This window comes from Phytophthora cinnamomi (genome assembly GCF_018691715.1).
Source record: "Phytophthora cinnamomi strain GKB4 chromosome Unknown Contig55, whole genome shotgun sequence".
Lineage (NCBI taxonomy): Eukaryota > Oomycota > Peronosporomycetes > Peronosporales > Peronosporaceae > Phytophthora > Phytophthora cinnamomi.
In genome coordinates this window covers 642368-666920 of record NW_027150988.1, presented here as the reverse complement: position 1 = coordinate 666920, position 24553 = coordinate 642368, and the positions used below count along the sequence as shown (strand labels likewise).

The following is a 24553-nucleotide window of genomic DNA, read 5'->3' as shown; positions in this document are numbered from 1 at the left end:
AAATACTCGTTCCCTGGTTCAGCTGCTGACTTCCGCGACGTAGTTTGCGCAGTGCAAAGCATTACTATGTACAACAGTGAGTACAACATTGACTCGATGCAGTTTCAAAACACAAGCTTCAAGGTCGAAGTCCCGACTGCGGCTACCACCTCTATTATCAGTATCACTCTCCCGGATGGCATTTATTCTTATGATGACATCAATCGCAGCATTCAGACAGCCCTCGTGAATGCTGGAGCATACTTGATCGATCCGACTGGAAACAACGTGTTCTATCTAAAGCTTAGTGAAAACAGTGTCTATTACGCATGCCAAGTAGATTTTTCACCTACTCCAACAACATTACCTACTAACGGAGGTACTTGGACAAGACCAGCTACTGGTCTATACTCATCTGGTGGTACTGGATTGCCTACTACCACTCGCGTCCCTCGCCTGATTGTTGATAATGCCGAATTTGGAAAGGTTGTTGGTCTAACGTCAGGTACGTACCCTGCTGCCTCAGCGATTGTTGCCAGTGCTCAACTCTCTAACGTTATCCCTCAGATTCACCCCACCAGCTCATACATCGTTCGTTGCGACCTGATCAAAAATGAGTACGTCGCATCAGGTGATATTGTCAGTGCCTTCGATAGAGGTGATGCGGAGATTGGAAAGCTGATATCGTACAAACCCAGTCAGTATGCGTGGATGAACTGCCACAATGGCTCTCGCTCTACAATTACTATCAGTATCTACAACCAAAATGATAAGAAGGTAATCTTTCGCGATACTTCAGTCTCGATCATGTTGTTGCTGAGACCAAAAAAATAGGTGGGCTAATGCTACTTTTTTTACAAACGGAAGGAACCACCAGACTTTCGCATAGCACGAATCTTAGCCATGTGATCCTTAGCTTCTTGCGAACCCTTTGCAAATTTCTTACGCTTTGGCTTGGCAACACTCTGGTGGGGTCGCTCAACACCTACACCATAGCGACGGCGGACTTCACCACGAATAGACTTGATTAGGTCTCCATGCTCAGGTTTGGTCGCCTTAGATAATAGGTACTTCTCACCGGAATCGACGACATCAGTCAGAATACCTTTGCGTTTAGCATACGAAAGCGCTCGTTTTGCACCTTTCTTAACATCCGTCATAGTTAGACGGCCTCCTTCCTTATCACTGTCAGAGTTATAAACACCGACGCCAGTCATAGAACGGACTGCAGCTCTTGCTGGGATAGCACCCTCTGGAGCACCGAGTGCGGTTGCAAGAGCGGGGACAGCAACATCGGCTGCGCGAGACAATAGACCTGAGTCCTTAGCAAACTTGAAGGCGGATTTAATGCCTCCCCATACCTTGGACCAGATTGATCCGCCTTGTGCGCGCTTGTATCCCTTCTTGATTTCGTGTCTGGTGATGTCGAGACGAACGCCGCGACCTGCCTTGCGAGCCTTGAGCGCCTTCTCATATGAAGCTGGGTGAAGATGGATAACTGAACCACTTCCTTTGAGTTGGTCAGCTGTAAGACTTAGCTTACCAGTCTTGAAAGCTTTGGTCAGCTTGGGGCCTGGAATATCACTGGAGATCGTTAATTCACGATACATGATTAATCTATATTTTCCAAACTAAAGAATAGTTAAATTTAAATCTTTCATCTTTGAAAATACTTGCGGTTTATTATATTGCTTGGAATAGAGCCAAAGCAAACAGAATGGACCACAGTAATCTCCATACGTACCTTGGTACTGCTTGGGATTGTACTTCCCGATTCCATACTTTGTTGGAGCTGCCTCGCCCATACTATCGAAGTATTCACCATTATGGACAGCCGTCCAGTGTCCTACGTCAAGATTAGGTGGTCGTAGTAGAACCAGGTATGAACCTTTCTTAGATATTGGCTTTGTTATTTCATTCGATTCATAGATATCATCCAGATGTACTCCAAGTTTTTTGGCGAGTTTGATCAGATCATGATCGGATGTGATCGGCTTGATAAGGTCGCTCATAATATTTAATTTCGTGCAAACTATATTAGAAAACATATACAATCAACGATGAGTGAAACTCAACTATCCGACCAATATTTGTACCAGAGCTCGCTCAAGAGCGACCCGGAGATCAAGGTATCTTCTGGCAAGCGAGTACCCTTTGTAATCGACCTTAACCAGGGTTCGTATCAGAATGGCGTTATTACTATCGATGCCACTGCTCAGCTTAACGGCTCCGAAGGATTTGCTTGCCTTCGCGATGCTTACATCATGCTCCCATACAAGGTATCGATGAAGAATGGTGGTGCTTCTCAGACCGCTGCTGCCAATCGTTTCTGTGCCACTCTAAAGTGTGGCAACTGGAACGTCATTGATAGCATGTCGCTTGAACTAAATGGTAAGACCATTGTATCAATGGCCGACTACAAGCTCTTTTGGAACAATGTCCGCGCGCAGACAAGCTACAGCACACAGTACGTTGAGAAGCATGGAGCAGAGTCGTTCCTGTACCCGGATGCTGCTCAGTCCGCTTTGTACAGTTCTGGTACCAGCTCGACTACTGGAGACGGATACTCAAACAATACTGCATTCTCATCTTCGTTTGCCACCACTGGCCCCTCGGGTGGTGCATCCATTCCTAACGATGGCTTTGTTCGCCGACTTCTGTCGAACCCTCCTAATGCCGGTTCTGATTTCTCTACGTCGTGGCCGTCGGTAGGTGGAGCTGCCGCGTCTACCACTATCTCGAATCAGACTGCTCGTGGTGCCTTCGTAGCTGGTGCTGCTACCGCTAACGCCATCATGGGAACGTGGAACTATATGCTTAAGGTTAAGCTAACTGACCTCCATCCGGTTTTCAAGGAGCTCGACTTGATGGCTAACCCTCAGATCCGTCTCCGTTTCCGTGTCAACCAGGGTACTTCGTCTGTTGCTGTAGATGCGTCGAAGGGTATGTCGCTAACCAGCACTACTCTCGCGAGTGGCAACACTTGTCCAGTAATGGTTTCAGCTTCTTCGACCGGTAATCCTATGGCTGGTGTTCTTGCTGCTTCTGCTCCATTCAGCATTTCTTGGGGTGCTGTAGTCAATGCACTTGAACCGACCATCGATGGTACTTACATGCCATTTACTACTTCTCGTCTGTATGTACCGTTCGTTCATCTTGAGAACCCTCAGGCAATTATCTCCAAGCCTGTAAAGAAGGTTCGATACAATGATTGCTATGCACAGTGGTTCTACCAGCGTGCTGGTACTGGTAAGCAGTCGACTCAGCTTAATGCCGCGTTTGATCTCCAGCTATCGGCATCTGTTAAGAATGCTAAGTATATTATCCTCCTTCCATTTGCTGAGCAGACGGGTAGTTTTGCTTCTGCTGCTGTACAGGAGTTCCAGAGTCCGTTTGATTCGGCTCCTTGGACTCTTCACCCCGGTTCGAGCATTCGCAACTTTAACGTTCGTATTGGTTCTCAGCAGACGTTTGACATCAGCCACGACTATGACTTCCACCACTTCACTAACGAAATCGCTAAGATTGCTTCGATTAACGGTGATCTGACTCCTGAGCTGGTGAATGGTCTTCTTGACTATCAAACGTGGTCGCTAACTAACCGTGTTCTCATTGCTGATGTTAGCCGCCTGACGGAACGCGATGTACCCCAGGCTATTCAGGTAAGCGGTGTTAATGCTGGTTGCCAAGGTACCAACATGCTCGTATTGGTTGTGAGTGAGCAAGAGCTCTCCTACGACCGTCTAACTGGTGAGGTTCTCGATTTTACCACTGCTTAGTTTTGGATTTAAAAAAATATTTTTTTTTTAATTAAGCTCTAAAGCCTCGACAAGCTTAGGGCATTTCTCAATTACGAATGGGTTCTTACGAAGCCAATCGATATAATTAGAATCGGTGCGACTAATTTGCTTTAGCGTCTTCCCCTTGTACTTGCCCCAACTCATCATATACGAATTATCATTGTTGAGAAACTTGGAGTAAAGGAAAATCTTGATATCCTCAGTAATATTTAGACTGGGCTGGTTGTGCATCCATCGACAATAACCAGGATCAGAAGCATATACTTCTTCGATCGGTGTGCCCTTGTATTTTCCAAAAGTTAGTTCGTTCGACATGTTATCAGTGGGGTGTATCTATATACATACCCCTTTTAATTTTTTGAGAAAAAAATAAATTAATTATGTAGATTGCTTACCATTTACTATAATCCGGACCCCACCACCCAAGATCTTGCGGATGTGGCATTGTCTTTATCCACTTCGAATGCTTTTCTTTATTACAGTGCTTTGCAAAGTTCCACCTCTCCATTGACGATCCACACAAGCAAGTGATTCTTTCATTCATCGGTGCTGAAATAATTTTTTTCATCATATCTTCGCTGACCTTTGGTACGAAAATTTCAGTTGGAGGAAACTTTGATAATGTGTGCAAACCACAACGCTCTTGCGATGGCTTTGCCTTACACTGTAATCCACTATCTAAAATGTAATTGCACATTCCTATTACTTGTAGTAATTACTATATACTTGGCATTTGTTTATCAGGATCAATCGGCTTTATATATATATATATTATAAATTCATTCTCACCGATTGAGCGGATCTGAAACCACCCTCAGATCGAAAGGGCGTTGGTTTCGCTCTCAGGTGGTCGAGAGGGTGTGTCGCCAAAACGACTGCTACCCCAAAAGAAGGTTCTGCGATTGTTCTTGTTAGTAAATTACGGTAAGGAAAAAAACTGCCGGCGTAATGTTCTACGTCATACTACTGGCTCGAGGAAGGCCGAGCTGCACCAGGATATCGTCCGCGAAGCCGACATCGGCCATAGCAACAAGATAACTGCATTTGGTGCCCAGACGATCCTGCGCTTGACAGAGGTGAAATGTTTGGCTGCTCTGCGGTGGCACCTTCGCTCGTTACATACAACCAAGCCACGTTTCATACTCGGTATTACATCGACCTCCAACGCCTAGGAGGAATTATGAACGAGTTCATCTCGCGAGAGAAAGATATCAGAACGGGTACTGCTGAATGAGGGCCTCGAGTTCACTTCACTGTTGGTTTGTCGGTTCTGCGCGTGGTCGGCACTGCCAGCTCTGTTTTCTTGCACACCATCAATCCTAGCCACAAGGGCAAGTCAGGCATTGAGTGCTTGTCTTCAGTCTGTGCCCACGAGGCTTTATTAGCAGAGGTCGGAAAAAAATAGTGCAATACAATAAATAATCAGTTTTTTCAATATATAATTTTTATTACTGGACTACACTGACCTCAATACAATATCAAATTGACCCAATTATTGGCAATACATTTGTAAAAAGTGCCCCCACTGGCAAATACCGAAAGTCTAGCCAATAAACGTCCAGTCTATAGGCCAGGGTCACTTGAGTGCAGTATCACCGCTGGCGCAGCACTGTGTGCGCCCTGACTGCCGGGCTATAGAGGCTGCTACACATTGCTTCTTCGAGTGTGACCCCGTCCAGGTGTTGTGGCAGAACCATGGGCTCCAGATTTTCGATGCTTCCTGGGGTGAAAGCTGCTGATCTTCCTGTCCGACCGCGATCTCCATGACGAATGGCGCCATCTTCGTGAGATCCTTCTATGGCGCATCCACACAGCCATGCGTATCCGGAACGATATCTATTTCCACGGTGTGCGTGCATTCCCCGTTAGAGCTGCTCGTTTCAGCAACACTACCAGCACCTCTATCGCCGATCAACCGAGTTGAATCTTGGTTCCCTGAACCTGTTGATGACGACGTTCAACTCCCAGCTAGCACCAATAGATTGAGCCTACTCTCTTGAAAATTGCGCTCTCAACTGTTGTATCCCTCTGTAAAATGCTATTAGTTGTACCATTTCTGTACCAAGACAATATAAATTGCGGCAATTTTTATTATTGTTTAGCTTGAAATTGCAGTTTTTATTAGTGGCAGACGGTGGATCCAATTCAATATCATACTGTATTGGCGGACCTCAGTTTATTAGCATAAGTAAGCCAAGCCACGATATTGCATGGTGCCAACCGTGCCCATTTCAGATTGTAAGGAACTTACTACCAAGTTTGATGACACTGGCTGCCTGCCCAGTCTTGGAGATTGGCAGGCAATCCTGGCGTTTCTGGTTTCTGGTTTTGTGCCGCAAACTCATCCTTGGAATCACGAAAGTTGCACCCTAGTTACGTACAACCAAGCCACGCTTCATACTCCGGGTTACATCGATCCCCGACGCCTTGCTCAATCTGACGGCGACGCATCTTGATGGCTAATGGTCCAGCATCGCACGATATCGCCATGAACCGTGCGTTGTAGCACATGGCCTCTTCAAATCCGGACACGTTACATCTCCGATACAGGATGCCATCGCACTGAGCGATGCCTTCTGGTGTCGGGGGTCCTGGCGCAAGAATCTTCGGCTCGGGTCCTTGGCACACAGTCGACGAAAACTTATTCACGACTGCACGCGTCTCGCTCGTCGCCCTTGGATCGGAAGGCTCCAGACACAACGCTGGCGGGAATCCAAAAAGAGGCATAGCAGCACAGAACGAGTCGTTCAAATTGCACGGGTCGAGAAACCCATTGCAACACCAACTGCCACGGTCATTCACCGTGAACGTCTTCAGCTTCTCGAGGGATCCCAAATTCGGCAGCCCCTTGATGGTTGGCAAGGTGACGAGCATCAACCGCTCGAGGTTCGCCAATTTGTCGAAGGACGGTAGCTCGGTCAGCGAGAGAAATAGCGCCAGCGTCAGCGCCTTGAGATTGGTGAGACCATCCATTGACGGAAGCTGCTGCATACGGATATGCAGTCCAAGATGGATGAACGTGAGAGACGACATGTCATCGAACATCCCGTCTGGAAGTGTTACCAGTGAATTGGTGAACGTTCCTTCAACATAACTTCACAGTAGAATTCGCAATGCGGTTGGTCAGCCTTTCCAATTTGACCAGCTTTCTGTCCAGTTTACTTACAGGTATTCCAAATGAACGAACTCTTTGGTCCACGTAGGCAGTGTTTCCGTGTGCGTATAAACTAGAGACCTGCGGACAACAAAACCAAAGCATCAGCATTCAACCTTTGACGCGTACACGCAATAAACAAAACGTACAAGTGCCTCATGTCTTGGCATCGACGTAGCTCATCGGGTAGCACCGGAAGGTACCGATTCACTAACTGAATCGTCCGGAGGTCTCCGGTCGTAGCAAGCTGCACCACCTTGCTCGTTACGTCCTTCGGCTGCAGCCACTCCTCTAACGATTTTGGTGCCAGGTCTTGGTCAATTAGCGTGAGGCATGGACACTGAGTCAGGGAGCCATTCTCCACACTAATCCATCGATGAGCCTTGACAGCGCACTCCGGGTGTGGCTTGCATGCCAAGTTTGACGTCCGCACGCTCTCTTCTACGAACACGATCAAGCCCACGACGAACGAGACCAGCACGATCAGAGAGGGCCAGTGGCGTTTTGGATAAAATCGACTTGGCCGCTTCGTACGGTCTCGAATGAGCTCCACCACGCAATAGAGGCGATAAGCGAACACCATGCTGAGACCCACTCGAACGAAGTAGTCCAACGCCGTAAAAATCTGCAGTGATTTCAGAGACTTGTAGATGATGTCCGTCTGTACCGGGTCTGCGATCACGCTAGCGTCTCGTTCAAACCAACCGACGGGGAAAACTTCGAGGTCGATGATCAATTTGAAGCGATCGAGCTTGAAGCTCGATAGGCAGTAGATAACGGTGAGGATGGGATAGCCGACAGCAACGAGGAAATCGAATCTGACGGCGATGACAATAAGCTATGAACTTACACGCCAAACTGATAAAAAAAAAAGAAAGAAAAATGTCTTACGTGGTATCAGCGAGGATTTCAATCAACCCGATATTGTCATCGGGGAGGACCATCATCATTGAACATGATAATGCATTCAATCCGACGATTGTTGTGAATGTGCCGAGGAGAGCTGGAGGTGAACCGGACTCGAGAATCCGATACAAGAGTGCTGTCTCGACGGCTAAATCCACGAATTTAGTCCACACCCGCTAAGGATTCGCAGGGGAGAAGCGTCAGTAAAGCAAACACATCTCGATAAGTTTATAGTTAAACTTACAGCGATTTTGACGGATAAGCTGTCATCCTTCACAAAGTGTGAAGCTGCTCGAGCAAGTAGCATCGTCAATAGGCGTCCCTGTCGGTCACTTGCGCTGCGAATAATGCTTTTGCGTACATCAGCTTTAACAGAGTCAAGCCGAGACGAACGCGGGAATTGCCGGACTTGGGTTTTGCGTCTGAGCATTTTCGCGAGAACAGTGGCATATGCTGCCGCCACAAGCGCGAGCCCACATAAGGAAAACCACTTCATCACGTCTGGGGGATTTATCAAAAGCCAGAACGAGCCATTGTCGAAGTTGTCGGTCTTCATGACCCAATTGATCGTATTGTTGGGCTTGGCTGTCAGAAACCCGAGCCAAATTGTCCAGACGAGGCAAATCAACGCCATTGACCCAGGTATTGCGTGTAGCATCTTTTCTCTCAGCCTTACCGCCCTCATCCATATCGATATGCTTGGAAATAATTTCTTGGGGGTAAATGACGTGTTGTTTGATGAAACTTCGAACGGGAGCACTGGTGTCGACTTCAGAAAGTGGTTAGACTTCACTCCAGTTCCAGACGCTCCTGCGCTCAAATGTTTTGCTCCTCTCTTTTCTACCTCCACCGTGAAACCGGTTTGCTTAGGGTCCATGGACACTGTTGTCTTCACTTCTCGAGCAAGTTGAGTGCACTCGAAAGCAGAAATAATCCTGAGTGCCATCTCGCTTGACAAGGAACCGGACTGGACTATCCTTTTTAGACTGCTTCTTATCGACAGTATCCCCGAATAAACCACGTACTCTTGTTTCATCGTCCTCGAGCGTTTCGATTCGCCTTACTTTCCTGAAGATAGTACCGGAAGACGAAATAACAATACGTGGGTGGCGAGTCAACTACTGCCTTGTGGACTTTCCGGTCGACGCAAGAGCTCTGCTTGTACTTGAGGCTCAGCATCTGCGCGACACTGCAAGAAGCCCACCCACATGCATGGTGTGGTGAACGAACCCCAGTTCCACTTTGCGTGAATTATTTCCATTGTCTGCATTCTGCGTTGATGAAGGCGGCGATGATACAAGAGCCAAAACACCACCATCGACCCCAACTCCGTCGTTGTTTTCAGTCGTCTCAGCCAACACATCCAGTGGTAGTTCTTACAACAGTCAGATTGATTTCCTGTGAACTTGTGGGGTGTTACCCCTGTGCCTTTAGCTTACCTCAGCGTGACCTCCCACGTGCGTTCAAGAAGTCCCCAGCAGTGAGAATGGAGTTACTGTTGAGTTCTAGGTCGCTACTTACAACCAAGCCACGCTTCATACTCCGGGTTACATCGATCCCCGACGCCTTGCTCAATCTGACGGCGACGCATCTTGATGGCTAATGGTCCAGCATCGCACGATATCGCCATGAACCGTGCGTTGTAGCACATGGCCTCTTCAAATCCGGACACGTTGCATCTCCGATACAGGATGCCATCGCACTGAGCGATGCCTTCTGGTGTCGGGGGTCCTGGCGCAAGAATCTTCGGCTCGGGTCCTTGGCACACAGTCGACGAAAACTTATTCACGACTGCACGCGTCTCGCTCGTCGCCCTTGGATCGGAAGGCTCCAGACACAACGCTGGCGGGAATCCAAAAAGAGGCATAGCAGCACAGAACGAGTCGTTCAAATTGCACGGGTCGAGAAACCCATTGCAACACCAACTGCCACGGTCATTCACCGTGAACGTCTTCAGCTTCTCGAGGGATCCCAAATTCGGCAGCCCCTTGATGGTTGGCAAGGTGACGAGCATCAACCGCTCGAGGTTCGCCAATTTGTCGAAGGACGGTAGCTCGGTCAGCGAGAGAAATAGCGCCAGCGTCAGCGCCTTGAGATTGGTGAGACCATCCATTGACGGAAGCTGCTGCATACGGATATGCAGTCCAAGATGGATGAACGTGAGAGACGACATGTCATCGAACATCCCGTCTGGAAGTGTTACCAGTGAATTGGTGAACGTTCCTTCAACATAACTTCACAGTAGAATTCGCAATGCGGTTGGTCAGCCTTTCCAATTTGACCAGCTTTCTGTCCAGTTTACTTACAGGTATTCCAAATGAACGAACTCTTTGGTCCACGTAGGCAGTGTTTCCGTGTGCGTATAAACTAGAGACCTGCGGACAACAAAACCAAAGCATCAGCATTCAACCTTTGACGCGTACACGCAATAAACAAAACGTACAAGTGCCTCATGTCTTGGCATCGACGTAGCTCATCGGGTAGCACCGGAAGGTACCGATTCACTAACTGAATCGTCCGGAGGTCTCCGGTCGTAGCAAGCTGCACCACCTTGCTCGTTACGTCCTTCGGCTGCAGCCACTCCTCTAACGATTTTGGTGCCAGGTCTTGGTCAATTAGCGTGAGGCATGGACACTGAGTCAGGGAGCCATTCTCCACACTAATCCATCGATGAGCCTTGACAGCGCACTCCGGGTGTGGCTTGCATGCCAAGTTTGACGTCCGCACGCTCTCTTCTACGAACACGATCAAGCCCACGACGAACGAGACCAGCACGATCAGAGAGGGCCAGTGGCGTTTTGGATAAAATCGACTTGGCCGCTTCGTACGGTCTCGAATGAGCTCCACTACGTAATAGAGGCGATAAGCGAACACCATGCTGAGACCCACTCGAACGAAGTAGTCCAACGCCGTAAAAATCTGCAGTGATTTCAGAGACTTGTAGATGATGTCCGTCTGTACCGGGTCTGCGATCATGCTAGCGTCGCGTTCAAACCAACCGACGGGGACAACTTCGAGGTCGATGATCAATTTGAAGCGATCGAGCTTGAAGCTCGATAGGCAGTAGATAACGGTGAGGATGGGATAGCCGACAGCAACGAGGAAATCAAATCTGGCGGCAACGATAAAAGCCGGTTAGTGAATATTATAGCACATGCTAGCAAGAGTCAAAAGGTCTTACATGGTATCAGCGAGGATTTCAAACAACCCGATGTTACCATCGGGGAGAAACATCAGCAGTGCACACGACAGCGCATTCAAACCCACAATCACTGTAAAAGTGGCAACAAGCGCAGGAGGTGAGCCCGCTTCAAGAATCCGATACAAGAGTGCTGTCTCCACAGCTAGATCCGCCAATTTGGTCCAGACTCGCTACGAATTCGTACAAAAGGTCAGTAGAGTTGCCTCCTCAAACGAGGTTTTCCTGCTACTTACAGCAATTTTGATAGCGAGACTGTCATCTTTGACGAATTGAGAAGCTGCTCGGGCAAGAATCATCGTCAATGGACGTCCCTGCCTCGAGCTTGCCCTGCGGATAATAGTTCGACTTAGATCCGCTTTTAAAGAGTCAAGCCGAGACGAATGTGGGGCTCGGCGGACGCGGTTGTCCCGTTTAACCATTTTTATGAGAACAGTAGCGTACGCTACAACCACCAGCAAGAGACCACATAAGGATAGCCGCTTCATCACGGTTGGAGGGTCTACCAAAAGCCAGAACGAACCATTGTCGAAGTTGTCGGTCTTCATGACCCAGTTGACGGTATCGTTAGGCTTGAGTGTCAAAAGAATCAGCCAAATCGTCCAAGTGAGGCAGATTAGTGTCACTGTCCCTGGTATAGCGCTAATCGTGAGCTTTGTTTGTCTTCTGTCGCGATGAATACGAGGAGGTTGTTTTGCTGGGGGGAGTGATAGGTCAATTGATGGAGATTCAAACGGGAGCACTGGTGTCGTTGGTTTGAACACAATACTCAATCGTGAAGTTCTCGCGTGCTCCCTTTCGCCATTAATTTCCCTTGTGTTTTCCACCATCGCTCCGGATTGCCACGTAGCAGTGATCTTCGTGCTCTAGTGGACTCAGGAGCAGGATAAAATATGAGCTCCCCTGAGGTACGTCCCCGCGTGGCGGTTGATTTTAGACACCGCTTCTTATCACGTCGATGGCATTTTATTTCCGAGCAGGCCACACTTTCTCGTTGCACAGTCCTCAAGCGTTTCAACAAGTCTTATTTTCCTGAAGATAGTACACGAAGTCGAAACAACGATACGTGAATGGTAAGCTGGTATCGACCGCTGTCTTGTGGACTTTCCGGTCGACGCAAGAGCTCTGCTTGCACTTGGGGCTCGGCATCTACGCGGCACTGCAAAAAGCCCACACCCATGCTCGGTGTAGTGAACGCTACGCCCAGCTCCACCTCGCGTGAACTGTACGCGTCGTCTGCATTCTGCGTTGATGAAGGTGGAGGTGATACAAGAGCCAATACACCACCTTCGATCCCAGCTCCGTCGTTGTTTTCAGTCGCCTCAACCAGCACCTTGCGCAGTCCTTTCTCCAAATCGCTAGACTTCGAAAGCCTGCGAGCCAATGCTCCCACAAGGTTACTCCGAATAAAGTGTTCCCCTCGACCAGTGCACGCCACTGCAAACGCGTTCTTCACCGCCACCTTAGTCTTATCACCTCTTTTCCTCTTGCGACTGATATCCTCGGTAGCGTTTGCTGCGTCGCAGCCCATCCGCGGACACCCCGCGAGTCCCAGTCTTCCTGGCACTTTAAACGCCACCCCTCCACTAGACAACGCCGCTGCAACGTTCCCCCTCGGGTCCATGCAAATAGCCCCAACGGTGTCGAACCGTTCCTCGTCGACTTCACCGCGTTCGTCCTCGGTCTCCGCAGCGTCTTGAAAGCGTCGGCGCCATTTGTCCCATTGTTGTTGAGCCTTGTCCGTCACCTGGAACTTGTCCAATTTCTCGTCATCTTCTATCCCCGTTTCGAGGCTAAACCCCCGCGCCAATTGTCGCGCGTGTTCACCGACAACTACCAACGGGGGCTGCCGCCCGAACGCGAACGTTGAGTCCGCGTCCCCGTCTTCAACTTGCTTCGCCTGCTGCAAAAGCTTCAACGCCAATGCGCTGGGCTCCCTCACGCCCCGAACGGCTCCACAGCAACTCACTAAGTGTGTTTGGCCGCACACAACGCTGGCCTCGCACTCCACTCGCCCTTGTTCCGTCAGATTCGCCCCCAGTCCGGCATTCGTGAGACTGCTGCGTTCGAAGGAGTGCAGCAGTTGAACGGCGACTTCCGCGGCTGTGGGGGGAGAACGGGATCTGGTGATGAATTCGTGCGTGCTCTCTAGAGCCGAACGGATCAAGGAGAGGTACGCGACCTCGTTGGAGGCGCCGTAGCGCCCCGCACCCGAGTGTACCGCCAGCAGCCATTCACCCTCCATGATTGTCTGTTAATGATTGGGTACGCTCGTATAAGTTTCTCTAATGAGTATTTTTGTAAGCATGACGTCAACTTAGTGGAGTATGAACACCGCGAATAAGTTGACGAAAAACCGTTACGATTGACGTGATTGATGTGGTCTCTGCTGCTTTAGACGCCGATGTCCTCGTTCCAGAGCTGCGGCTTGTCGCGGATGAAGTCCTCCATGAGCTTGATGCACGTCTCGTCCTGCAGCAGCTTGAGGTCGACTCCTCTCGAGCGCACGTACTGCTCGGGACCCTGGAACGTCTTGTTCTCGCCCACGACGACCGTCGGGATCTTGTAGAGCAGCACGGCGCCGCTGCACATATCGCACGGGCTCAGCGTCGAGTAGAGCGTGGCGCGCGCGTAGTCGGCGGCCGTGAGCCGCCCGGCGTTCTCGAGGCAGTCCATCTCGGCGTGCAGCACGGCGCTGCCACGCTGGACGCGGCGGTTGTGTCCGCGCGCGACGATCTTGCCGTCGAGCACGAGCACAGAGCCGATGGGGATGCCGCCCTCGCTCAGGCCCTGCTTGGCCTCGTCGATCGCGGCTTGGAGGAACGGGTCCATGGTCGTCGGTGCAGGCTCCTTGGTCGTCGGCAGCCAGGAAGGGGAATGACGTCGCAGCCCAGCAGCAAAGACGAGATCGAAAGCCCGACACCTGATGAGTGTTGTGGACCGGACGAGACGTAGCGGATGGGCTCAGATGGTGACGAGTGAAAATTGCAGCGAGGGTGGAGACTGTTGTAGACACGTATTTCGAGGTTATCCAGTGCTTTTCGGGCAGATGCACCCTTGTCATGGCGTCCATCGTCTCCTGTGAGCACAAGTTGAAGGCGTCGGCGAGCACCAGAGCGCAATGCATTTCACCAATCGAGGTGAACTATCTCAGATTCCCAGCTTCCTGATTGGCTCGAGAGGGATAACGCGCCTGTGGGTGTCGTGGTTGAAGTTGGCTCGGACACGTACCCTCCCCCTCCGAGCAGCTCATTTCGGATAATACTCCGTCAAGCCTCAAGCACACGCCAAGTCAACAACCTCATGTCGGTGACCAGCGCCCGTTCGAGCGAGCTCATCGCACCGCATCTCTTCGAGAAGCTGCTGCAGCACCAGAGCTCCGTGGCGCTGGTGTCGACTGGCGAGGAGAAGCAGCAGTGGACGTATGCGACGCTGCTGCGTCGAGCGTTCGCACTGCGTGACGAGCTGCTAGACAAGCTGCCGAAGGAGCAGCAGCCTCGTGTGGCACTCCTCGGCGCTCGCGGCGCGTCGTACTTGATCATCCAGTGGGCCATCTGGCTGGCGGGAGGCATCGCTGTGCCCCTGCATCCGGCGCACCCGGCGGACGAGATGGACTACATCGTGTCGGACTCGGGGGCGTCCCTGCTGGTTGTGAACGCGTCGTTCACGGAGCCGGGATCGAAGCTCGAGGAGTACGTGGCGGGGCTGCCCACGCGACTGAACGTGGAGGTGGTTGTCCGGCCGGACGATGTGAAGGGCGGCGAGGATGCGGAGTTGTCGAGCGAGCAGCAGAAGCAGGTGCAGCAGTGGCTGGCGACTCAGGACTACAGCAAGGCCGGCGCCTACATGGTCTACACGAGCGGCACCACGGGGCGTCCCAAGGGCGTCGTGACGACGCACGCTGCACTTACGGCGCAGATCAGCGACCTGGTGACGGCGTGGGAAATGTCGAGTAGTGATCATTTGATTCACTTCTTGCCGCTGCACCACGTCCACGGCATTCTGAACAACCTCCTCTGTGTCATGTACATCGGTGGATCCGTCGAGTTCCTGCCATTTGCGAAGCCGTCGCTGATTTGGTCCAAGTTGGGTGGTGCTGTGAGCACGAAGCGCCCCGTGTCCATGCTCATGGCGGTGCCCACGGTGTACATGAAGTTGCTGGAAGATATGGAGAAGCAGCCCGAATCAGACCCCAAGGTCCAGAGCGCGCTGGCTGGCGCTCGCGGCCTGCGTGTGGCGATCAGCGGCTCCATGGCTTGCCCTGTGTCAATTCTGAACCGCTGGGAAAGTCTCACGGGTCTGCGTTTGCTCGAGCGCTACGGCATGACGGAGCTGGGTATGGTGCTGACGAACCCGCTGCACGGCGACCGACACTTGGGGTACGTAGGCAACACGTTCCCAAGTGTGTCCGTGCGTGTGGTGGACCCCGATACGGAGACTGAGCTGCCACTCCAGGATGAAAAGGAAGGCGAGCTCCGCGTAAAGGGACCCTCCGTCTTCCGTGAGTACTGGAACAAGCCCGAAGCTACAGCCAAGGAGTTCGATGCCGACGGGTGGTTCAAAACCGGAGACATCGTGCAGTACAGCAACGAGTTGAAAAGCTTCCGCATCCGTGGGCGAGCGAGTGCCGACATTCTCAAGACAGCAGGTTATAAGGTGTCCGCTCTGGATGTTGAACGTGTGCTGCTAACCCACCCACAGGTACTCGAATGCGCAGTCTTTGGACTACCTGACGAAACGTGGGGACAGATCGTGGCAGCTGTCATTCGCTCGGATGTTGCGGGCAATGCTGTGACCCCGGAATCATTTTCCCCGCCTCTGGTCGAGTTCTCGAAGGAACACCTCGCCAGCTATCGCGTACCGCGCAAGTACTTCTTTGTTGAGGAGATCCCAAAAAACGCGATGGGAAAGGTGAACAAGAAAGCACTGGCCAAGATCTACTCGGAAGATGTGGCTTAGTTTTCGACGACTCAGGGTCAACTTGTTGTTCGCTAGTTCGCGTGCTTGGGGGAGAAGATGATTTCGCGGCGACAAGCTGCTTGAGTGGACACCACTGTCACCTTGGATGGACTTGTGGGTTTCGGTGGCGATTGGTCGTCAACCACTGGCGAGGTGGTTGTATCAGCGCTGTAATCAATAATACAGTGAGAACGATTCCACAAAATACCTGGCAGCTTGTCGAGCAAACAAACCGAATATTCTCGTTGATTTTGTAGCACTGCACCAGGGTGCACATGTAAATGGCGACGCTCTCCATTTCTTGGTACTTGGTGGTGCTGTCGTGAGTCAACTTCTCCGTCGCCGAAGTCTTCGATACAGAAACAGCGTCAAGAATCCTCTTCGTGCGAGACGACATTACCCACGATCGTTGCATTGCTTTTCTGCAGGTAATTGTTTCTACGCTGTTCACTCCGCGAGTTTCTGCAAGACAGATTGCTAAACATGAGTGGAGTCTCACTTCCAATATGTAAATGTTGCAGCGTACCCTCTATTGGTGGCCGTTGAAAGCGCATTAGTGAATGCCCAGGGAGTTGTTGCGAAGTGGCAGCCGCCATAATGCGCTCATTTGTGTCGACATCAATTAGCGCATCGCAGATTGAGCGGCTACCGTCACCTCCTGTCGAACTTCTCGATGAGGGAATTACCAGCGGGCGTGAGTTATCTGGATGCTTGCCTTTCGTGTACGCGAGATGTTAGGTTGTTGCGTGAATCGCCGACGATATACGGTGACACACTAACCGGTCGTCATAGGAGAAACCGGGTCTGCATCTTCAGGGGCTGAAACCAAATTACCAAACTGCAACTTGGGTTTGGCAGTCCTGTCTTCTGTGAGAGACTGAAACATTCTCTTTTGCCAACCCGGAGGAGGCCGTCCCAACACAATACTGCCCTGTGATGATGTGGATGTTGACGGAGATGACGATGGTGACGCACGTGAGCTAGCTGTGAAAGTCGTCCGTACTTCCAATTGATCCTGGGCCCCATGCAGCACATTAGAAAGTAGGACTTCGCCCCTAGCATGGTGTAGCGGTCTGCTGAAATTTACTGCTCGAGTTGCTTGACTGTGCAGCTGAGATTGAAGGACTGAACGAAAATGCTGAGTATTGAGCCACGCGGAAATTTAGACAACGCACAAACCTTCGGCACGGCTCATTCTAAAGGATAAAGGAGAAGATGTAAATGGGCTCAACGGTGCAGTGTCGTGCATCTTTTCCTGGATGCTACAAGTGTAGTGAGAATGTTAGTCCCACATTCACGCATTTTGACAGTACAAAAGAGTCTAACGAGTCTGTGGCACTCGTGAATAACTCGTTTTCTCGATCAGCAAAGGTCTGCAGAGAAACATAACGGCGTTAAAATGAACAGTATGATAGCGTTAATCCGCAGTGGAAGCAATACCATGCCAGAATCGGGATCAGCACACGAATTCGAGTTGACCCTCGCAAGTTGAAAATCCCGCTCGCTCACCCCGCCACGAGGTAGCTGGGGCTCGTAAAAGCTAAACTTCTCGCCGTCAGACAAATTATCTAGAGCCTCGGGGTGCCGACGGTGCATATCTTGGTCTTCAGGGCACTCTCGGCGGGACTGAACACAAATACACACAAACTTACACATCAGTACTCGTCCCTACCAAATCCCCTGCATTCAAGCTAGTCTGTTGCACGTCTTGGACTCTGTTTTCACTTCGCCGCTGGGAAAAGCGATCGCTACCGCTCTGTGTTGGAGCTAGAGCAATCGAGGTTTGTTTTTCATGTTGCGCCTGATTCTTCTGTGGCATCTCTTCGCCGTCACTACAACAAATTCACCCAAGCAGCACTCCACTTATCAAACCGTCCTCCTGCACCCCATACACTTCATAGCAACTTACTTGAAAAATAGCATATCAACGCCCGAGGCGACGGATGAAGGCGGGCGCTCTCCTCCAGCCCTCCTGGACCGCTCAACAGCGCTCGGTAGCTGGTCGTACTTCCTCGCCTTCTTGACGGGAGTGAAGATGCACCTAGTCTCACTCCTCACGTCTTGAGCTGCGTCTTCTCGGCTTCGCTTTCGCGTCGGCCTTGGTCGATCTCCCCCACTGGCTTCACTTGTATCCTGAGCGCTCCCAGCCGCAGTCTCCTCCGGGATAACACTAGCCACGTCTCCAATAGCGCTCATCGCGCCCTTGCGCTCCAGCTCTAGAACGCGAATATCTACAGCCACAGCCCACAATACGAACGTCGTCATTAACTGCGCACACCTGCAGCGAGCAGACCCGTCCAGCCAGACCTTGGGACTCGTCGTCGTCTCCGACCGGCAGGATGTACCAGGGCGTCGTCGAGTCGCGCGCTCGTGCTGGATGGGAGCTTCGCACGGGGCTCGAGGGCCGCACGCGCTGGCGCTGCACCTGCGATGGGAAGTGCATCTGGCGACGGCGGCCGCGCTGCGAGTACAGCGCGCGGTGGCGCCCGCTCGTCATCCAGTTCATGTCGGCGGCCTTGGGCTCTTGGCGGCAAATTGCGGAATGAGGGAGTGCGGAACAAAACTTCAACCAGAGTGATGGTCATGTTGCAGTTGAAGTTGCTATGCATTTTACTATTTCATACTGAAAGCAAGACGTTTTTCGACGGCGATCGTGTTGCGGTAAATATTAGTGTCTGTCTGCTTGGTTTGGCCGAGTGCTGGTTGTGCCAGTTAGTCCAGGAAGTACCTGTAGACGTAGTCCTCGTCGGTCTGGTCGGCGGCTCCAACCACCTCCGCGCACTGGCGGTATAGCGCTGAGACTTCTTGTGACAGGTTGCGTTGCGCTCCGTGGTAGGTGATGAGGCAGTCGGTCGGGATGGCTCGCAGCAGCTTCTTGACCGGTTTCATGCAGGCTGGGGAGCGGCAGAAGATGAGGAAGTTGCGCTCGGAGAAGGTCAGCACGTCGAAGAGCGAGCGGACGTTGGTGCGCGCACTGGCGCTGCCCAAGGCGCAGGAGCTGAAGAGCGCGCTGTTGTCGAGCGTGGCCTTGATGGGCGAGCTCACGTCCGAGGGGCACTTCCTTGAGGCGAGGACCAACGGAATGGAGATGCTCAGTAGCAACAATAGCAAGAGGAAGGACACCGTCGAGGCGGGCATGGGGTCTTGTTGGTGGCACCGACAAATGAAGAATGATCGGTAGTGTGATGTGCGCCCGGATGCAGATCTGGCGTCAAGCAGATTCGAACCGAGGTCCAGCTACAACCGTGGCGAAGCGTGAGTTATCCGCTGGCACCTGCCTCCAGATACTGGTAGCCACAACGAGCCTCGACGAGTTGAAATTTGAGCATCCGTCGCTCTATGGTGGTGGAGCAGAGACCTGCCCGCCTCATCTAATCGCTGCAGACCAGCGACTTGCGACTTGACGTTCGCTGTCCGAAAACCGGCTCGAGCTACAAGGATCACGCGACGCAGTTGTGGCGTCCAATCATCATAACACCGAGAAACTGCAAGGTGTGAACCCTCTAAGTTCTCGGAGGGAATGTAGTTAGTGCAAGAAATAGGTCATTGCAGTTCGAAGGCGTATACTTAATTCAAGTTTGATGTACAGAAATACTCATCTCGTTTAAGGCGATGTACATGGAACTACTGGGTTGGAAAGGGTATCAGGCTATGCGATTTGCAGTTTCTAGGAAGCTTGCTGGTGAGCATTCTGGGTACCTGCGCTGGATATTCAGGCAAGCCTTTCCGTTGCTCATGCTGCGTTCCTCACCGAAATTGGCCAATTCAACCAGAAGAAGATGGATGCTTTTACGTGGCACTCTTTGCCAAAGCGTCTTTGGTCCATGGGACAGTGCGGCAACTCAGTTCTTGCGTCCGGGGCTCTCAACCTGACGGCGAAACTCCAGCCGCCTAAATGGTCAATGGTGCAGTGTGGGAGTCAAGTTAAAGGCTTGGAGCAATCGCCCCGAATGGTAGCGATGTCTAAACATCAGTTTATGAAGGGAGACCATGCCGACACCATTTTACCGCTACCTCCTCCAGAACCTCACCAGTGTAGCCCTACACACCGACGACATGCTGATACATGTACGGCAGATGTCAGCGTTTCTGAGAGGAAAGTGCATCCGCAGCGAACGACGAACAACCAAGCAATTATGCTGCACGACTTCAGCAGCACTTCTGCCTATGGAAGAAAAAGCTTGTGCTGCAGGCGGCTATTGCAACAATGGCATTCACCTGTATGGTATAGGCACTATCGCTCTTACTATTGACGCTCACACTACAGTAAATGAGACTGTGAGCTGGGCCACGAAGACAGTAAACTTCAACAACGGCTCGTTTTGGTTGATGGTAGTCGACGATCTGGGCTTCTGTATGCGGAATTGCTGTTGTGGAAGTGGCTTACGCGTCTGTCCTCGTAAAACTTCTAAGACGCCACCACAGCGTCGGTCAAGACCCGCGATCATCTCTGAGTAGAGCAACCTTGCACAGACAATTCTTACGTAGCGTTAATAGACTACGAGAGCAAACTGACAAGTTCACCGGTCAATCGGCCCCCTCATTCCTGCGGTCACGCATTGAAAACAATAGTAAGCCGTTGTAGTAGATTGCACAGTGATAAAATGTCTGTGGTCACCTTTTCGCGCTGGGCACTTTTGCAGAGAGTCTGGGTCAAGATCGCGGATTTTGTCAAGTCAGCGATCTTGTATCTTCTCGAAACTGGGCCCCCTTTGGTGCTCGTCGCCGTAATTCCAACTACTGTATTGTTGGGATGAATTCATTAGCGTGTGCAATGTTTCTTCCCGACAGACAGAGCCGCTTGACGGAAGTTTTCGATGACATCTTATGAGTTCAAGATCTTTTATGCTAGTTGATGATAGCGCACCGACTAACAGATTTTGTTGTTGTTGCTTCTAGCTTTGATGTTCTGGCCGTTGTGTTTCTGATGTTGCTATACTGTTTCTCCACGTTCAGTCTTGACCGACGAAAAATCGTCATTAATCTCGATATTTTCCCCGTCGTTTGGTTTGAGCGGAACGCAAGAGTCATCACAAGCCCAGTCCAAACGGACATCATTTACAAAGCGTTGAAGTCAGTTCAAATGTTTTCAGCAGTAGATTGGAGCTTACGAGCGGGAGAGCATCTTGTTTTCTCCTATCGACTTTATCGCATGGCAGAGTTCGTACAAGGTCCCCAGTTGGCACTATCTCGCTTGTACCCGAAGCGCTATTTCTCGTCTGCTGCTTTCTTCGTTACTTGTGCTGTTGTGATGTCCGTATTCGTGGAAAAAAAGGATATGGACGTCAGCTTTGGCGTGCCAACTTCATCCAGACTCGGAATTGGAGGCAAACGTTACTCGGAGCACGTAAGTAAAACATCACGTGAGGTGGGGGTGTACCTAACGTCGTAAATAATGGGGAGGCCTGCCCTCTATTAAAGACTAGTCCAGAAAGTATCTGTAGACGTAGTCTTCATCCGTCTGGTCAGCTGCTCCGACGACCTGAGCACACTCCCGGTACAAACTCGAGACTTCAGCGGACAGGTTGCGTGCCGATCCATGGTAGTTGACGAGGCAGTCCGTTGGGATGGAATTCAGCAGTGACTTCACCGGCTTGGCGCAACTCGGAGCTCGGCAGAAGAGGAGGAAGTCGCGCGATGAAAATTTGAGGACGTCGAACAGCGAATTAACCTCTAGCCGCACGCTAGCGCACGAGCTGAACAGCGCCGCGTTGTCGATCGTTGTCTGAATGGGTTCGCTCACGGCTGGCGAGCACTGCGCAGTTGCAATCACCACCGGAACGTAGATTCCAACCAGAAGGAGCAGCCCTGCAGTAGTCGAGACAAAACTGAAGCCGTTCATGGCGATATGGAGGAGCGCTGGCAACGAGACTGACAAACGAGGAATGAGCGAACTCTGATCACTAGCGCTTGACTGATGACGAGCAGCAGCAGATTCGATGCGATTAGGCTCGAGCGCCCGCCTCACGAAACTTTGGATAATGCACAAAGTGATAACCAACAAACTTGTGCCCGTTCCTTGCTGCAGATAATCATCGCCTCAACACACATGTTGCCCTCGCCCCGGCTCATGGAGGTGATCAGACTTTACCGTGGAAAGGAGGCACACGTTTGGCTGTTCGTTCTCTCTATTCCAACATGGCACCGCACTCGTGTGGCACCGCACCTGTTGACAGTACAAGACACGAATGATTCTGGCGTTGGACCGAACCGGACCCATCTGATCTGCTCGGAAATTTGTTGGACATAGTGTGCCAGTTTCAGTGGGGACCCCCCATCCACGCTGCGTTCCTGCCGCTGATTCTTGCCGATTGACACGTGCGTGCCGGCGACACGGGCTCTGTGTAACCAAACTAAATCCCCATCGATGTGCTACGAGGGGGATGCGGGCATAGTCACAAGACGATTGTGATCGTACAACCCGGACAACGTCACACTTAATAGTGCCCGACCATGATTCGCCTGGGAGGAAGCGCTGAAGCGGAACACGCCACTGCAGAAAGTGTCACGCTGCTAGTCCAAGATACCCGCGAGGCCGAAACAGGGAAAACTGAGGATGTCAAGAAGATAGCAAACGCTGTAGCGGCGCCTGCCAAAATTTTGTTCCTGGACGGAGTAAGAGGACTCGCAGCTCTGCTCGTCATCACGCAACACTCGCACGAGTACATGCAAGACCTCAACCTCGGAGCCTGCGCCGTCGACGCCTTCTTCGTCTTGTCCTCCTTTCTATTGACGATGCTGTTCATGAAGAAGAGCGTCAAGCTGCTGGCCCAAGGCGCCAGCTACCGCAAGTGGGGGTTCACATTGGCCGACTACTTCTCCAAGCGCTTCTTCCGCGTCTACCCGTTGTTCGCTCTGGTGGCGACGGTGCTGTGGATGCTGCCGGACGACGCCAAGCGTCGGTACTACCTCATCGATACGCCGGAGAACTACGACCTGTCCAAGGTGCTGACGTTCGACTTCGACAGCCGCTACTTCGTGCTGTGGACGCTTCCGCTGGAGATCACCTACTACTTCTTCATCCCGGTGTTCGTGCTGGCGGTGCTGAGACTGGGTAAGCTTTGGTGGGTCCCGTTCGTGCCAGCGTATGGCTGGGTAGCGTACGAAGGCTGGTACACGTACCGGTGGGACCACATGACGTTGTCGCCGCACGCCCCGACGTTCGTGGCGGGTTCGATGGCCGCTGTGGTGTTCGTGAAGCTGGACACGTGGATCAAGGAGACCGGGTTTGAGTTTACTGGCCGTCAGATTAGAGCGGTCCGAGCTGTCGAGTTCACTGCTGTCTCGGTGCTGCTGAGTCTGAGCTTCCAGGGTCTCTTCTTCAACTGGATCCATGGCAACATCGCCCCCACGACGCCAGGCTTCCCGTTCACCAGCCTGCTCTTGACCTTGGTCTTCGTGATCGAGATGTTCCTGCCGTCCGGTCTGTCGTCCATGCTAGAGTGGAGCGCGCTCCGATACTGCGGCAAGGTGAGCTTCTCCATCTACCTGCTCCACGGATTCGTCATCTACAACGACGGCGTGGAGACACAGCCCAACTACTACGACCGCGTGTTCTTGCGACTTGGCCTGACGCTTCTGCTGGCGACGGTGTCGTATCACTTGGTGGAGCATCCGTCTCAATTGTTGGCTCAGTATGTCACGCGATGTCTAGCTAAACGCGAGACCCGTGGATCGAGTGGTGCTGTCTACTCGATTACTTGTAACCTGAGGCCGCACGGTGCGAAGAGCACGGCAGCCTATGCGTAACTTCTAGTTTCCAAGACTTGCCACGGAGCCGCCAAAGCATCATGAACTGTAAACAACACATGCAAATATGCAAACCAGTTTCAAATATTCTACCTCATTTTAGCTGTATATAGTTATTCTAACCAGGTGTCACGCATTTGATCATTAAAGAAATCAATAATAACTTACCAAGTTTCCTGAACAGGTCTGTAAACCGCGGATCTCTCTTTTATAATAGTCTTGGCTGTCGTGGCGTTGAAAGGCATATGGACGAACACCACAACGGCTTCTCACGCTTTGCTCGAGCAAAAGCACGCCATCAGGATGCACTTGGGGATCGTGAGCGCAATAATAATACTGGAGCATGTTCCGCTTCAGAGGAAGCGCTGAAGCTGAAAACGCCGCCGCGGAATCCGCCACCCTTCTAGTATCGGCTGACCAAGCCGACCTCGAGGCACAGTCGCACGTGGCGGATGTCGATACCGGAAAAAACTCAACCGCCAAGAAACTACTGGAGACCACAGCAGTTCCAGCCAAAATTTTATTCCTCGATGGAGTAAGAGGACTCGCAGCTCTGCTGCTGGCATCGCAGCACTCGCACGAGTACATGCAAGACCTCAACCTCGGAGCCTGTGCCGTCGACGCCTTCTTCGTCTTGTCCTCCTTGCTACTGACGATGTTGTTCATGAAGAAGAGCGTCAAGCTGCTGGCCCAAGGCGCCAGCTACCGCATTCTCCAAGCGCTTCTTCCGCGTCTACCCGCTGTTCGCTTTGGTGGCGACGGTGGTATGGTTGTTGCCGAATGAGGCCAAGCGTCGGTACTACCGCG

At 51.6% G+C, this 24553-nt stretch overlaps 4 protein-coding genes across 4 annotated transcripts; 1 reads left to right on the top strand and 3 right to left on the bottom strand.

Moving 5' to 3' along the window:
• Positions 1 to 12062: 12062 nt before the first annotated feature.
• On the bottom strand, positions 12063 to 13283 carry IUM83_12840 (threonine aspartase 1; the record flags this gene model as incomplete). Its single annotated transcript, XM_067937485.1, has 1 exon — positions 12063 to 13283. The coding sequence occupies one exon, from the start codon at positions 13281 to 13283 to the stop codon at positions 12063 to 12065; it is 1221 nt and encodes a 406-aa protein (XP_067788094.1).
• Positions 13284 to 13432: 149 nt separating this feature from the next.
• Positions 13433 to 13870, bottom strand: IUM83_12839 (Cytosine deaminase; the record flags this gene model as incomplete). Its single annotated transcript, XM_067937484.1, has 1 exon — positions 13433 to 13870. The coding sequence occupies one exon, from the start codon at positions 13868 to 13870 to the stop codon at positions 13433 to 13435; it is 438 nt and encodes a 145-aa protein (XP_067788183.1).
• Positions 13871 to 14341: 471 nt separating this feature from the next.
• On the top strand, positions 14342 to 15997 carry IUM83_12838 (Acyl-CoA synthetase family member 3; the record flags this gene model as incomplete). Its single annotated transcript, XM_067937483.1, has 1 exon — positions 14342 to 15997. One exon carries the CDS (start codon positions 14342 to 14344, stop codon positions 15995 to 15997), a length of 1656 nt encoding a protein of 551 aa, XP_067788182.1.
• A 32-nt stretch (positions 15998 to 16029) lies between these two features.
• On the bottom strand, positions 16030 to 18503 carry IUM83_12837 (uncharacterized protein; the record flags this gene model as incomplete). Its single annotated transcript, XM_067937482.1, has 11 exons — positions 16030 to 16165; positions 16231 to 16459; positions 16524 to 16712; positions 16778 to 17012; positions 17085 to 17122; positions 17177 to 17259; positions 17324 to 17370; positions 17438 to 17623; positions 17703 to 17829; positions 17907 to 18228; positions 18305 to 18503. The coding sequence occupies 11 exons, from the start codon at positions 18501 to 18503 to the stop codon at positions 16030 to 16032; spliced, it is 1791 nt and encodes a 596-aa protein (XP_067788107.1).
• Between the last annotated feature and the right edge of the window lie 6050 nt (positions 18504 to 24553).